At 40.0% G+C, this 17,299-nt stretch overlaps 1 protein-coding gene across 1 annotated transcript; it reads left to right on the top strand.

Annotated features, from left to right (window-relative positions):
• Positions 1-853: 853 nt before the first annotated feature.
• Positions 854-13,114, top strand: mob1a (MOB kinase activator 1A). Its single transcript, XM_018752806.2, has 6 exons — positions 854-1,070; positions 9,805-9,971; positions 10,085-10,178; positions 10,959-11,092; positions 12,001-12,164; positions 12,470-13,114. The coding sequence occupies exons 1-6, from the start codon at positions 1,057-1,059 to the stop codon at positions 12,545-12,547; spliced, it is 651 nt and encodes a 216-aa protein (XP_018608322.1). The 5' UTR covers positions 854-1,056; the 3' UTR covers positions 12,548-13,114.
• The last annotated feature ends 4,185 nt before the right edge of the window (positions 13,115-17,299 follow it).

Genomic DNA, 17,299 nt, shown 5'->3' with positions numbered 1-17,299 from the left:
ACAGGAGGGATAATAGCATAGTGAGTAGCACTGCTGTCTCACAGTGCCTGGGTGGTGTGAGAGGACATGGGTTTGATCCCTGCTCAGTCTGTGTGGAGTTTGCATGTTCTCCCCGTGTCTGTGTGGGTTTCCCCTGGGTGCTCCGGTTTCCTCCCACAGTCTGAAGACATGCTGGTCAGGTTCCCCCATAGTGTGTGAGTGACAGAATGTGTGTGTGTTCCACTGATTTATGGATGAGTGACCCATTGTAAGTAGTGTATCTTGCAGTCTAAGTCACCTTGGTGAATAAGCTGTGTGGGCTGACAACACTACACATAGTTTATTGGAAGTCACTTTGGAGAAAAGCATCTGTTAAATAAGTAAATGTAATTATCTAACAAGCTTTGAGTGTATGTAGAGTCCGGGAGGACGAAGAAAAAATACATTATGCAATACAATAGTGCTTCTAAAAACATATTTGAAAAAGTATAATTTGTTCTAACAACTTGAGAAGGGAATCTAAAGCCGTTCCGAATAACCAGTGAAACACACAGCTTTTGTGACTAATGTAATGTTCATTAATATCCATATTTTATTTTGCAATAAATAATAGAGTCACGAAAGCTGCGTTTTTCACCGTTTCCAAATAATCAGTGATATATTCAGCTTTTATGACTTGATAATTAAATGGGATACATTTCAGTAATCAAAATATTCAGTTCCTTATTAATATGTATATCCTTTAGTTTTGGTACTAGGATTTCACTTTGTATTCTAATTCTGTTAGATAGTATAACACGAGCAGTTAAAAGTCTTTTATAGGTGGGACTATCTTCGCCCGCCCCCCGATCGACTGTAATCTCGCGATATCGCAATCGATTGAAGTTCTCGCCTCGCGGCGTAGCGACTAGACTGTGGAAAACAACGAAAATCGCAGTTGCTCAAGTTCGGAAGAAGTTTCGTTTTAGCGTCGATCGTCATTGGCAGCCCTTGCGATACACTCCGAGTGTCTCCGGCGGCCTTGCTGCATGATTCTCCCCGCCTCGTGTCCGGAACGGAGTTAACTGGAGATCAGCGATGAGCTTCCTATTGTACGTATGGAAAGGAGAAATGAAGAATCTCGTTTTCTTCTTTTCCGTCCTCTGTGTCAACTAGAGCAGTTTCCGAAACACGCGAGGAGGAAAAAAGATGTCTGTTCAGACGGTGTGTGTATGGGCGCGCTTGTGTGTTGTATGCGTGTCCTCGAGTCGGGAGATGAACCTGAAGAACTCCTTTCACTTTGTTTGTCATTGATGAGTTCAGAAGACGGTCCGTGCGCGTGTGGGTCTATGATGCTATGGCGTTAAGTTGTGTTGATGAAAAAGTGTGTGATTGTAACACATTGAATGATTGTAAAGATCTTTTGACACCGAATTGCAGCATTAGAGCTCCTGCTTAGGTAAAACGGGTACTTTGAAAAAGGTTCGTTGTTGTTTGGTTGTTTATTTAATTGAACGTTGCCCGCGTGTCGTCGTGTGTGCGGAGCTGCAGCACAGTCCGCACTGTATGTATGTTGTTCCGCAGTCAAGTTGGTCTCCATTGTGACCGGCGTTGGTCACCGGTCCATGTCTCTTTTGAGTAAAAACCCGGATTGATGCGTTGAATGATTAACTCAAAATTTACAGACAGGTGTCTTATTACTGCGCAACAAAAGTTTGTCTACATTTTAAAAAAAATCTCTCAATTGCTGATGACAAACTAAGGTTTTTTTGAAGAAAATAACTGTACTGGAACGTACAGTACAAACTATTTAGCAACAAGCAGCACAACCGGGACACAGCTGCTAGTCTAGTGGTTAGCGCTACTGCCTCTGAATCCAAAGGTTGTACGTTCGATCCCCATCTCTGGCTGTAGTACCCTTGAGAAAAGTACTTACCGTTACCCCCCAAATTGCTTCAGTAAATTTACCCAGCTGTATTACTTTAACCTACATTGATCACATTGTAAGTCGCTAAAGCGTCACGTCAGCTAAATGAATAAATGTAATGCGAACCAAAAGTGCTGCGTTTGTGCCGTGAAAACTAGAATTTGTTCCGTTTTTTTAATAAATTTCCCCCCCCCCCCCCCCTTCCCCAGGGTGTGACGTCATGCTGCTCGTCGACGGTTGTAGACACCCGGGTCCGGGTATATTTTTAGTGCTATGTTTGCCTTTCCATCTAATTTATTTTTAATACATATTGATTTTATAGGACACGTGAACTCATTTAACCCCCACAATAACAGCCTTGACACCCCAGGGGTTGTTCTTAAGTGCTGTGTTTGTGCAGTTAATCCATCAATCCGCATCGTTCTCATGATTTACTTTTCGAGATGTTTCTCGTAATCATGACGTTTGCTATCACCTACATGAGGGATTTTTTTTTTTTTCCCCTTTCTGCTGTTTCACACCACACAAGTGACAAGTGCTTTAGGTTCAGTGGTCATCTAACTCAAAGTGGAAAATAAGTTAAAACATCTTGGAAAGTATTTCTTAGCTATTATAGTTATTTGTGAGACCTTTAGTCTAGAATGTAACCAGTAAATAAATTAAGGTATGTCTGTTGTTAAACTTTTATTAATCATGGTGGTAAAAGTGACACGGGGGTGCGGTGGCACAGTGGGTTGCGGTGGGTCTGGGGTTCGAGTCCCGCTTGAGGTGCCTTGCGATGAACTGGCGTCCTGTCCTGGGTGTGTCCCCTCCAACCCTATGCCCTGTGTTGCTGGATTAGGCTCCGGCTCCGTATGGGACAAGCGGTTCAGACTGTGTGTGTGTGTGTGTGTGTGTGTGTGTATGTGTGTGTATATATATATATATATATATATATATATATATATATATATATATATATATATATATAAGTGACACTGGGTTTTCAGTCAAACTGCTATATAATGAGAATTCTGGTTCCACTTTGCTTTTAAGGTGAGGAGCCTCTGTTTTTTCTAAACCTTCACTGTTACCATAATGTACATATAGAATCCTCAAAAAATGACCAAAATGCAGTAAGTGACATTTATTTTATTAGTGAAATGGCTATGATTTAGAATTGGAAAAATTGGCAAATACTGTATTTTTCTGTAATCGTTACTGTAAGATAAATATCAGATGTAGTGGGTGAAGCATTTTTTTTATGCTTTGCATCCAATTATCCATGTCTGTGGGGGATCAGTTTGACGTTTGCTTATAATTTGTGTTGGACTTGTGTGCTACTGGGGTCTTGCTTGGTACAGTTTTTTTTCCCCCCCCCCAAAAAGTGTAGATTTATGCATATGACACACACACACACACACACACACACACACAGAGAGAGTCTGAAACCACTTGTCCCAAGTGGGGTCGCGGCGAACCAGAGCCTAACCCGGCAACACAGGGCGCAGGGCTGAAGGGGGAGGGGACACACCCCGGACAGGACGCCAGTCCATTACAAGGCACCTCAAGCGGGACTCAAACCCCAGACCCACCAGAAACCAGGACCTGGCCAAGCCCGCTGCACCACCACTCCCCCTCAACCCAAAATATTTCATGTTCATTTATGCCTGGTACCTTTAGAAATTAGTGAATCAGTGCTGTGTGTTTGGCATCTTCAGCAAAAGATGAAAAAGATGGATTGCTTGTATGCATCTAAATCCTAAAATTTATGTTTGTAACGGAGTGAATGTGACCTGTATAGTGAGTTCTCTACTTATGAACTTAATGAACCTACTCTTGGTCCCAGTTACCCAGTTAGTTGTATGCTACATGCAGCTACTGTACATTCATCCCCTGAGGTATCAGCATCCAAATTATGAAATCTTGCCTTTATAAAGAAAATTGTTCAACACCACTTTGCTATTTACATAAATTTCTTGTGGTTACAAAGTAGCCTCTTTTGTGCTTGAAAAGCTGCTTTATGCTCATGGATGAGGCATGTGCACTGTTGGGTACCAGGCAGTCATCTCAGCACTTGGTGTGGGCACATGTTTGGTTAACATCTATCCACTATTCTCATCTTTGCGATGTTATAAGAAAGAGGAAAAGCAGGCAAACACACTTTTAAACACATGCGCACAAACATGGCACTGAGAAACACCACATGTCAGTTTCTTCACTGAGTGGAAATTAACATTTTTCCTACATATTTGTCTTTACTGTTGTGGCTGTTAATGCAAAAAAAAAAAAAAACATAAACCCTGAAACGTGCATGTTGTTTTAGTGGTCGCTTAATTATAAGTTTAAGGACGCGAATAGAGCTGAAGTGTCAGTACATTAATTTGCATTACAAAGGTTTTTTCTGGAGCACATTGCTTTGGTAATGTGAGGAAACGCTGTACTTTGAGAATCATGTGTATTTTCATCTGTCTGTTGTTCTGTGTATTTTGCTTTGGTGATGTGTCTGCTGAATGAATAAATATGTGTAAATGTCAGCAACCCAAACAGCTCTCTGGTCTGAGAGGAAACAAAAAGGTTTTTTGGATATGAAACATTGCGGTACCACAAACTGTCTCTCTCTCACCGTGACTGTGTTGTCAATCCCCTATCTGGGTATTTATAACCCATTATAAATATGAAGGCCCAATAAAGAATCGTTGCCACAGGTAGAGTAGAATGTTGACAAAGAGGTGCTTACTATTCATGATGACTGTTGGAGAATTGGGTGAAGCTTTGGTGTGTGATTCAAATTGATAAACTAGCTCAATTTATGAGAAAGAAATACTAAATACTCACAATGTCTACAACTGCCTGTTCTGAGGGTGGTCATGGCGAACCGGAGCCTAACCCAGCAATACAGGGTGCAAGGCTGAACGCGGGGGGGGATGCTCCCTGGATGGGATGGGAGGCCGCCACAAAGCACCCCAAGGAGGACTCGAACCCCAGACCCACCATACAGCGGGCTCCAGCTAAACTTGCTGTGCTAACTCACTCCCCATACACAATACTTCTCCATAAAATTTCTAATGGAGACAAGTATGTTCTTTGAAATTTCACAAGTCAGAGACCTACTGTATTTTCACAGATGCTAGTAAAGTGCACCCCAGCAAAACCAGAGCACCTTTATCCAGTTTGCTTCCACAGGTTTTATAGCTTGGATCTGCTTGTTACTGATTACCGCTGCTCAGAACAGGAAGACACATGCTGAAATCTGTGAACAGTGTAAATAAATATGAATTTTTGAATTTTTTTCATCCTTTTGAAATTTAGTTTTTAATGTAGTTTAAACTCTACTTTTTTAGTTAGGTATGTCCAAGTTGGGGGCAGCTGGTAGCGTTGTGGTTGGACCAGCTGCCTTTGGCTCTGAAGGTTGCTGGTTCGTTCCTTGCCTTTGGCTGTAGTGCCCTTGCACAAGGTGCTTGCCCTGCAGTTGCTCTGGTACCTTTTACCCAGGTGTGTGCCAGGGTAACTAGTTGTAGCCCTGCGATGGACTGGTGTCCCATCCAGGGTGTGCCCACTTCTTCACCCTGATGCCCAATGTCTCTGGGGTACACTCTGGCTCCCCGCGACCCTTCTCGGGGCAAGTGGTTGTTGGTTGGGTGGTATATCCAAGTCTCTCTTTCACTGCAATAACAATTCCATGCTGTAAAAATGATTAAATAATTGTAAGTTGCTTTGGCTCAGTTCTGTTGTAACAGCTTGGTCTAAGGCAGGGTCATGGTGGTCTGAAGCATACAGTTCTAAACTAGGCAGAGTAGACCCTAGTGGGGACACCAGTCATTACCCAAGGTTTATAAAGAACCTAATCTCATTAAACCCTATTAAATGTTTATAAATTATGGCTTAGTGCTAAATGTAACTTTTGAGATACAAACAAAAGAGTTGCAAACAGTATGGTCCCACCACATGTTGTTTTGCTGTAAGTATAACTCTGTTTAGTCAATATGGTGTTGTAGAGTGGGGATCATCTGTATTATGTATGTAGTGCAGGAGCTGATTGAAACTTACTTGCCAATTTAAAGACAGTATGCCTCTTTTTTTGCAGAGATATTAGTGTCGCATGTCCTATTTCAGCAACACGTGAATGTGCTCATATGGACTTGTGATGTGATTTAGTTTCATGTGACTTTGGTGAGTGGGTAGGGAGGAAACGGGGCTTGTTTGGGCACAGCACGGTATGGTGTGCCTCGTGGACCAGTCTACACATGATGAACAAATGTGTTCTGCTGCACAGTAATGGAAACTAAACTCGTACTACTCATTAGATAAACTTTCAGTGGGGCAATACAATTTAAAGATATACAAAATTAGAGCATAATGACTGCAAAGCAGGACTAGCGATTTTTAAAAAAAAAAAAATTCCTCCTCTATCTTCTTCTCTTATTTTTATGCTGTTTTTGAGGAAACTCGTTCCAGAACAGTATTGTGCTTTAACTTTGTTTTTACTGATCTTTCATTATAGCGGCTTGCCAAACAGTGGCTGTCCTGCCCATGAATTGACTCATTTTGTTTAAAATCTACTGATTGAAAATAGATAGTTCTCAATTTATAATAACCTAGACTTATGACTGCTGTCCCATCAACTTTATTGTATCTTCCCATTCCATCTGTGTTCATAATTTGGTTATTAAATGCACACAGTGCTGAATGGTTTAGCTGGGAATGTTTGGACATTGGGGGGTGGGGGGTGCAGTGGGTTTGGCTGGGTCCTGCTCTCTGGTAGATCTGGGGTTCAAGTCCTGCTTGGGGTGCCTTGTGATGGACTGGCGTCCCATCCTGGGTGTGTCCCCCTCCAGCCCTGTGCCCTGTGTTGCTGGGTTCGGCTCTTGTTCGCTGTGACCCTGCTTCGGATAAGTGATTTCACACTGCGTGCGTGCGTGCGTGCGTGCGTGTTTGGACGTCATGCAAGATGCCTTTGTCAGTGCATTTGATTTGGACCACTCCGTCTACTGTATGATAACAGCAGCTGGAAATGCTGCTGCAAGGCACTTATGTTTATTACTGACTTGGTGTGTTTTGTCAGTGACTTTTATTTACAGAAAATTTTCTTTTGGTTAGAAAGCAAAAACATGAGTGTTTCTTGGGTACAGAAGGAAAAAAGCAAAAAAGGTTTAGAAATGAGTGAAAATAGTTTAGCGTGAAAATGTAAGAATGCTCTTTTTATATATTATTATTTTTTTGTAATAATACCAACCAACCAACCAGTTTCAACAACTGCTTGTCCTGAGCAGGGTTGCAGTGAGCCAGAGCCTAACCTGGTACTACAGGGCACAGGGCTGAAGGGACACACCCCAGACTGGAGCTCAGTCCATCACAGGGTACCTCAAGCAGGCCTCGAACCCCAGACCCACCACAGAGCAGGCCCCAGCCAAACCTGCTGTGCCACTGCACCCCCCCCCCCCCCCCCGTGTTGAATTAGGTATTTCTTAAAGAAATTAAAGTACAAAAATGAAAGGTATTTGTTATGCATGGTAGTGACAACACAAACTTACTTTATCCTTGCAACAAAATTATCTTAGCTTCTCTTTGAATTATATACATTTATATGAATTTATTCATCAACCACTTGGCCAATGCAGGGCTTTGGTGGTCAAGGGTCTGCCTTCCAGGCATAGCGAGTGAGGCAAGGTACACTCTGAATGGAAACATTTTGATAATTTGGCTCATGAATGTTTATGATATATACTGGGCAGCTAGTAGTGAAGCGCTGGCTTTAGACCAAAAGGTCGCAGGTTTGAATATCACCAAATGTTCACGGTACCCTTGAGCAAGGTACTTACCTCAAAATGCTCCAGTAAAATTACCCAGCTGTATAAATGATTAAATAATTGTTGGTAGCTCAACTTTGTAAGTTGCTTTGGAGAAAAGTTTCAGCTGAATGAATAAATGTAATGTAAAGAGAACATTCCTACAACCACAGCCTGTTTCTGTTGTTCTGCAAAGTACATGGACACTGGTGTTACAGGTGTTGTGTATTAGTAAGAAAAGAATGACAGTATGTCGATGATCTTTCATTTGAGATTAAGGCATGCAAGGCTTGTTTTACACTACACGTACGTTGTCCAAAACCACTTGTCCCAAGCGGGGTCGCGGCAAGCTGGAGCCTTACCCAACAACAGGGGGCGCAAGGCCCGAGGGGGGAGGGGACACACCCAGGACAGGACGCCAGTCCGTTGCAAGGCACCCCAAGCAGGACTTGAACCCCAGACCCACCAGAGAGCAGGCCCTGGCCAAACGCGCTGCGCCACCGCGCACTGCATTTTACATTAGCGTAAGGATATTCATGTGTTTAAAACTGTTTCTATGATTGTGGCTAGCAATCCTGAGTTTTAGTCCAAAGAATACGTCCCTGCCAGAGACAATCAGCTTCTTGGACTTTTCCTGTGTCAAGTAACAGCACACTGTTATCCCTCAACAGTCACCATTTTGTAAATATCACAGATAAAAACATTTTCCCATATACCTCAGGCCTTGGCATTAATGGCTGTCCTCTTGTCTTGGATAGGTTATTATCTTAAATATTCATAGTCAGTGAGGTTGAATCATTCTGATATGTGACTTGGACAGGTGGACAGTAAAGTAAAATAATACAAATTTGTTGCAAAGCACTGCCTGCCATCGTAATGGACAAAATGTGTCAATTTTAAAATCAGTTTCTCCTTAGAAAGCGACCAAGTGTGTCAAAAATAAATAAAAAAAATAATCCCAAAATCCTGCTAATTTGAGCAATTTCTTTTAAAGTATGCTTTTTTTCTTTTATGCGATACCCTAATTGCCTCAGTATGATTATAATTTATAGGACATTGTCTGCACCTTATGTTTCAGAATTGTACAGATAAAGTCTGATGGGAAAGGTAAAATGTACATCTTCTATGGAGATAAAAATGGATTAGAGCCCTTGACTCCATCCTCAGTCTTGCTTTCTTTAAGAACCCTAAATGTCAGTTATTATTTCTAATAGTTACATGTTTATTTCTGTAATTACTCTCCTTATGAGAAAGTGTCCCAGTAAAAATGACTCCACTGTATAAATGTGTAAATAATTGTAAATAGCTTAGTATTGTAAGTTGCTTTGGAGAAAAGCATTAGCTAAAAGAAATAACATTAATAGTATTGACTCTTGACATGCATTGATGGTTGTAATTGGTTGAGATTCAATGCGATAGGAAGTTCTCCCCGTTGCCATATGCTAAGAATGATTTGTTTCTCTATATTGTTTATTCCGTCATTTTCTTAAACGATTCCATGAGTGTTTTTTCCATATTTGCTTTTTCATGTTGAATGACTGCTCTGAACCAGTAACTGTTGTTGCGAATCATCTGTGTGGTTTTCACGGCATTCGTGTGTGGTTCTGCTCTCTCCTGCATCTCTGTTAAGATTGCACGCAGGGCATGCAGTATCTGGAAATCAAATGACTAACAGGCAGAAATACCATAGTACTGAGTATTAAGTCCATTGTATGAAAAAGGGAATGTATTTTCATAAGACGTTGTAATTTTTGTTGTTTGGTACCCCATTATGTGAGCGATGGGTGTGTGTATATATGTATAAAGTTGTTCATTTAATCTTTAGGCTTTGTTGATATTACTGGGTGTGTCCAACCTCATTTGTTGCAAGACCAACCTTACCACGGCCAGTTCGTGCACAAAATATGGTATTTGGATAAAGTTTTATGCAGCTGCTTGTGCGATGTACATTGGTTCGTATGGTGGAAAGTAACTTAAGAATCATGTCTGCACTAAGGCTCTCTTTCTTCTAATGTAATTCACAAATTTTATTTTCTATGAGATGTGTGTCGCTTTGGAGGAAAGTGTCTGCTAAATGAATAAATGTAAATGAAATCATATCTGAGACAAACCTATCTGATCTCTCTCCCTTCCTTGGTCTCTTCACCACAGTGGTAGCCGCTCGTCAAAGACCTTCAAGCCAAAAAAGAACATCCCTGAGGGCTCGCACCAGTATGAGCTGCTGAAACATGCGGAGGCCACACTGGGCAGTGGGAACCTACGGCAAGCCGTCATGCTGCCCGAAGGGGAGGACCTCAACGAGTGGATCGCTGTCAACAGTGAGTCTGGGGCCCAGCGGATCTGTGATGTCACATGGCGTTTCTGCCATTGCTCTAATTCCCTGTGCGGCTGTTTAGAATGACACTGGTTTGTATTTTGCTGTGTTTTGCAGCTGTAGACTTCTTCAACCAAATAAACATGTTGTATGGCACCATCACTGAATTCTGCACAGAGATAAGCTGTCCCGTAATGTCGGCCGGGCCTAGGTAGGTTGCAGTCCTGCCCGTGTTCACCTGGGGTAGGCTTGAAAGGCGTCCTCTGTCAGGGACACGTTTTCTTCAGCGAGAGCTGTGAGTGCAGAGCAGTGCTATACGAATGCGAATGTGTGGTTCCTTAGGGTAAATGAACGCTTGTGGAGCCACTGTAAAGCTCTGTCCTGTCTCAGCACTTATTCCCTCTTTTGTGCCGTCTTCCTCTTCCCACTCTATTTCTGTCCTCTAATCTTGAGGAAGAGGCTTGAGCTGACTTCCTGTTTATAGGAGTATCTGCATGACCTCAGTGGTGTTGTGTTCCCTTTTCACACAGAAATATATGTATGCACAGTATATGTGGCAGGTAATCCTGCCAAGATGTAGTTAATGTTTTAGAACAAAAAAAAAAAGTGTTAAGTCATGCTGAAGGTGTCAACTGCCAGTCTGGATTTATTGTAGCTTGTTGCACAAAATTTTTCTTTTCCTCATGAAGGAAAAATGTTAAAATGAAGTACTTTAAGTACTTCTAACTGTTAATGTTTAATTTTCCTTTTCTGTTATACAATGTCTTGGTGTTATTTGTATATTTGTGTTGTATTTGCTCTGTGTGTTGCCTAATTTGTAAACTTCTACAGTCTGCGGGCACAAATGTAGTACGGTACTGACTTTAATGGCTGAAATTACACTACATTTAGGCCAAACTGCTTCAGAGGGCAAGTTTTGTCACCATTAGTTTACGATCAGGAATGTATCCATTGTATGTATCACACTGACCTTTAGGTCTTCCTCTCTTAGGTATGAGTACCATTGGGCCGATGGCACAAACATAAAGAAACCCATTAAGTGTTCTGCCCCCAAGTACATTGACTACCTCATGACCTGGGTGCAGGACCAGCTGGATGATGAGACTCTATTTCCCTCCAAGATTGGTTAGTATGAGATGGCGTAAAATATACATGTGGATGTTCTGTGTTCATGCATCTTCTTGTCTGTACCACTGTTGAAGTGTATACTCAGTTTCTGTGTATTATTTATATATATATATATATATATATATATATATATATACACACACACACACACACACTCTTTCTGAACCGCTTGTCCAATACGGGGTCGCGGGGAGCCAGAGCCTAACCTGGCAACACTGGGCGAAAGGCTGGAGGGGGAGGGGATACACCCAGGATGGGACGCCAGTCTGCCGCAAGGCACCCCAAGCGGGACTTGAACCCCAGACCCACCAGAGAGCAGGACCCGGTTCAACCCACTGCGCCACCGCGCCCCCTGTCATTTCAACGAGTAATAAACATTTTTAACATTCGTAATGATGTCTTGGCTAGAAATCAGTTTAATGGCACCTTGTTAAAGTACCAGTTCTTTCCAAAACATGAACATTTCTAGATTATTGCAGACGTGTGAATGGTAGTGTATAGGTGTGTGCAGTCTCTTCCTTCTGTTTGTGACAGGCGTGTACGTATAATGCTGCCACTTTTGCACACTTCCCTCAATAAGTATGACAGATGGTCACCATCTCTCAGATTCTGGCTATCTGTTGCAGTGTTTATGAATATGGGGAAGTAATTCTCTCATTTGTGTGATTTTTGCTTGCCATAGAAGTTCTGTTTTTGTGTTTCATCCTCTCCATAAGAAATGATAATATTGTAACCCCCGTATAACGGTCCCCTACCTAACAGGGTGATTTAATGGAAGAATAGGCCCTTTAAGTGTAGAAACCTGTAAAGTATTTCTTACTAAGTGTCGCTGTTACTGAGAATTAATGGAATGTCATTTACCAGTTACCAGTTTGGTCTCACATAGCTGTGTTCTTACTTTCCAGGTGTGCCTTTCCCCAAGAATTTCATGTCTGTGGCAAAGACCATTCTGAAGCGCCTGTTTCGGGTCTATGCCCACATCTACCACCAACACTTTGACTCTGTCATCCAGCTCCAGGAGGAGGCCCACCTGAACACCTCCTTCAAACACTTCATCTTCTTTGTGCAGGTGGGACGAAAGGAAATGTCACACCTGCACACTTGCTTCTCACTGTGACTGCTACCTCGATGTTCAGTGTTCTGAATCTTCTTTAAGTACTGTATTCAGTGATGGCAACAGAAAGGAAATGATGTTGTGCAGGTGTAGCTTTCATTTTTCAGACTTTTTTTTTTTAAATGAATGAGCACTGTAGATTTGAAAATGTTCATATTGTGATGAGACTAAGTGGTATTTGTTGCCTTTCAGTAGTAGCCACGTAGGGATGATGTTTTTGTATTTCTTTTGGGTTATGCAGTCTGCCTGTGTTTCTGCAGGAGTTCAACCTGATTGACCGACGGGAGCTGGCACCCTTGCAGGACCTGATAGAGAAGCTGGGCTCTAAAGACAGATAGATCCTCTTCCCTCCATTGCAGTCAGTGCCTTGCTTACAAAAAACAGATGCTTTAATGAAGCAAGGAGCATATAATCTCTGTCCTTTCTTTCCTTGTTGCATTACCCAACCTCTACACTTTCTGTGCTGTGACTCCTATTTGTTTTCTGTTATCTCCATATTCCTCCTTCCTACACGTGTCGCTGTTTCAAGAATACCCTTCTTTGGAGGAGTTAGGAAAGTGAGAAATGGTTTTCTAGAATATTATTTCATACTGAGATTTTTTTAAAAAAAATATAAATTTATATACATTTTAAGAGCTAAGTATAAAATTTTTATTTGGGGTCTATTTCATATCTTACCAGTGGTGGACCAATATTATTACAGCAACACCTGAGACCAGCAGCTTTCGAAATTTAAAGACTGTCAGTCCTTTTGGTTTTTTTGAACAGTTTTGGTTCTCTGTGGTTGCACAGTTTTTCAGTTAATATTTTAGTTGTTTTTAGATCTTTGTAGAATTCCTTAGTACAGAGCTCTTTGAAAACCATTTTTGCTATTTATAAGAGGAAGAAAAAAGTAGAAATGATTAAATCTGATTAAAAGTACATTTTGTTTTCAGTAACCTGTGTATTTTGCATATTTTTACATAATTTTTATTTTGTAATTAATATGTATATCCAACATAAATTTAGTATCTTGCATTGTTAGCTAATTATCTCAGGACATTTCAAGTAGAATTGTTTGTCTTCATTTCAGTACATTGTATTAGGCTTTTATTCCTTTATTTTTGAATATGAACATAATTAAAATTTTAGGTACACTTTAATTCTACAATCAGATACCACACTTTACATAAAATAGCTTAATTTCTATGAATTCAAAAATATGATAGCTGTGGTTTGCCTTTGCTTTAATTTTCCAATTAAATCAAGAATTGAAACCCAACAATTTAAAATAACAAGTTTAAACTCCAGTATTTTATAGATACTTATTATAGACTCACAATATGATACAGTATTCTTAACCTCTTCTTTTTTTTCACTTTTTTGTTGAATTAGAATTGGATTACACATTTGACATTTAGTTTTGTCTGTTAGTACTTTTTTTTTTTTTTAGCCCACAGTATTTTTTAATTTTTTTTTAGATGTACTTGAATCAGAGATGCTGCTCTGTATCCAGCCTGAACGTGTCATTCTTTTAAAAAGTTGTCTCAAGCAGGCTAGAGATGGTGCAGAAGAACACCATTGAAGATGGGCCAAGTTAATCCACTCACTGACAAAGTGTGAGGGTTTTGATTTTTGTCACTCCTTCCAGTAATGAAACATTTCAGGTATTTTGCAGAAGGGGCCTTGAAGAATGAGAATTTTTTTTTTTTTTTTTCTTAATATTGTGAAAGACCTGGGTTTTGTATGCCAGGAGACTGGCTCCTTTTTAACAGCTTAGATATTTTTAGTAAACTGAAAGTTGTTATGCTTGTTGACTTATCTAGTTTATGCTCAATGTAAGGATTTTGCAGTTGTGTCCAAGTTCATGCTGTGCTCTTTTTCTTTTAATGCATCATCTTTGATGGAAAAATATCATTTTGAATGTTAGACAGAAATCTCTTGATTACATATACTGTTTGTTTATAAAACTATTTTTCTGTACATTACCTGTAAAAAAAAAAAAAAAAAAAAAAAAAACTGCCTATGGATGAATTTCTATTGACAAAAATTATACTGGTTCACAGCAGCTGGATTATAAATATAAATAAACATAGCAGATGTACCTATGGAGGTCCTTGAATCTTTTGATTAAAAAATCTGACACTTGGTGGCCATTTAGAGCATGGTGCTTCAACTACCAGATTATCAAATGTAAAATGGTTGGGAGACATTTTTTGAGAAATTCTCTGATTTCAGCACTTACAAGTGAAAAAGGAAAACACAAAATATAATACTATGTATGAAAGGGTGTTTAACAATTATATGAATTTCACAAAAAAAATCTTAAATGTAGTATATGATTTCTTTAAGTGCATAGGAATAGGTTAGACTGTGATGCTTTTTTTTGTTACATTTTTTAATCACACTTTTTAAAACCTGTTCATTTTTTTACAGAACATGACCACAGGTGCATAGGTTACATGAAAAAATGAACCCATCACGGTTGACATTCATTCTCTTTTTCGTTACTTCTAATTTATCATCATGTGAGGTACATATCTCACAGCCAGTGCTCTGTCTTTTAAAGGCTAAAATTGCACTTACTGTATTTAGCAAGACCTGCAAAGCTGGTGGTGGTTTAATGTGTCTTGTGTATTTACAACGTGCTCACCTAACGTATGCCGAAAAACAGCCTCCTGTTATGCACTCTGCTGCAGTCCTGATCACTTTTGATATTGTCTGTTCAAACTTCTGTGTGTGTATGCACAAATTTTAACTACAAGCAAAGTGTATAACTTCTCTTCAGTTTCAGCTACTTAGAGTCCAAGTGTTGGGGGGGTTCAACTTTGTACGACAGCAAGTGCGAGCCCTCCAGTGGACTCTAAGGCCCAATGGAAAGTGCACCAAACATTCACCTGAACACGCAACCAACGAAATACTTTTAAATCCTGGAAATGTGTAATATATAAATATTGTATAATCCTGGGATAACTCATTTTTTTCAATGTTTAAGTCAGCCAACTACCAGGTAACTTTAAAAACCAGCATACCACATAGCCCACCTGTGTTTGGCATTCCATATGTTAAATATTAACCAAATAATGCTTTAACAACGTATGCACGTAAACCATGTCAACTTTTAATGCTCTTTGAGTGCTATTATGTGGAACAATACTACCATTTACTACCTGTCTAGTTCATTAAAATAACCATTTTTATGACTGTAGTGTCTCTGCCACCAAGGGTCAGTAAGATGGTTCATTTTGTACTTTTTTAATATTAAGATTATGTAGTGTTTATGGAAATGAGACCAAATACAAATAAGCATACAATTTAGGAATAAGATACAAAAGTAATTTCAAGCAACAGAACAGCAATAAGTCACAACAATATAGAGGCAGTCAATATACTGAGCAAATGTTTTTTTATTATTAAACAATTCAAACACACACACTACAAGAACATTAATTCAGAACAATCAAACCTAGCCAGGGTAAATAAACAAACTAAATAAATAGAAAACAGATACAAAAAAATACTCCAATAACCAGAGACATTACATCAACACCTTAAAAATATAATAATGTACAGTCTTACTGGCCTTATTATTACTCCTCAATAGTGTTTATGTAGTGCTTAAATTCTTTGAGAAAAATGGAAAATATAGGTTTCTTAGCAAATTTGGACCTGTGTATATAATATTTGGCTAAAATTATTAAATATAAAAATAAAAAATAGAAATTAATAATATATGCCCCTTTCTCTGTACTTCTATCAAAATGTAAGAATCCAAGCAGTACATATTCAAAGTTCTAAGCAAAATCCTTACACAGTTTATAAATAATAAATTGAGACATCTCTCCATAGCTTTTTACCATAATGACAGTGCCAGAAAAGTTGAGGCACAGTCTATACTGTAATGACCCGCGTTACTGTGTTTGAGCGAGAAATGTGTTTATTGTAATTGGTGAGCTTTTGGTGAAGTAGCGGGAATTTTTTTTTTTTTCTTACGGCTCAGAATGGATCACCAGCCTACCAATGGTGTCTGGTTCCACACACTGTCCAATTCGACAGTAAAAAATTTCTCCATTCATCATTTCTGATAATTAAGATCTTTATTCAATAAATAAATTAATCCTAAAAACTGCCATGCCAATAATAAAATTTAAAATAAAACAATAAAAATCAATAAGACCAACAAACAAAGACCACATGGCAGAACCTTTAAACCACTAAAAAGATACCCCAAGGCTTAAAACTATACATAATGAATAATTACAAGGAACTTACCCAGTAACATTCACCACCCAAGAGGGGCGGTCCCCTGGCCTGTTCCCAAAGGTGTTACCATACACCTTACCTACCGTTTTTGGGTGTTTCCCTTTTCACAACACATCTCCCCTATTGATGTTTTAGTGGGATAGGTGAACGATAAAATACATATACAGAATTATAACACAACAAGCACCCACACAACAAACTAATATATACTAAATATAATAAATAAATAAATAATAAATAAATGCATCGGAAGGGCCAACCAAAGACGCACAATGTACTCGTGGGGATGCTCAATCGGAGCTGCCAGTCGGTTACATAACTGGGAGAGGAAGAGACAGTCCAGTTTAAGTGGAATGTCAGGCACATCCCTCCCTCCCTCCTCACGTACTCATACCTGCCCCCCAGATGAGATCGAAAACATCCTCTGTGAGGCCTTTTCGCATCATATGGGGCAAGGGGTACACCTGCGCAAGGTACAGCAAAGTGGGGAGGATGCCCACCTTCAGCGCTAGTGTTTTTCCTATTAAGGAGAGGAACCTTGTCCTCCAAAAACCCATTTTCCGTCTGGCATTGGTCAAACGTTCTTCCCAATTAGCCCTGGCGGCACCTTCTGTAACAAAGTTGACCCTCAACACCTGAGGACCTTCGCATCGGGAAAAACCACCGATGCAGTCTTCTCTGTTTTTCCAGCTGCTGAAGAACTTGACAAGAGGCTTGCTGAGGTTCAGCACCAAGCCTGAGGCACATCTGAACGCCTTAACTAGGCCGAGCGCCCAACTGAGCGACCGATCTGAGCACAGGGACAACGTAGTGTTGTCCGCGTACTGGGCCAGCTTCACCGCCTCACC

The sequence above is a fragment of the Scleropages formosus genome, chromosome 1, assembly GCF_900964775.1.
Source record: "Scleropages formosus chromosome 1, fSclFor1.1, whole genome shotgun sequence".
Classification (NCBI taxonomy): domain Eukaryota; kingdom Metazoa; phylum Chordata; class Actinopteri; order Osteoglossiformes; family Osteoglossidae; genus Scleropages; species Scleropages formosus.
This window is presented reverse-complemented; position numbering and strand designations above follow the sequence as displayed.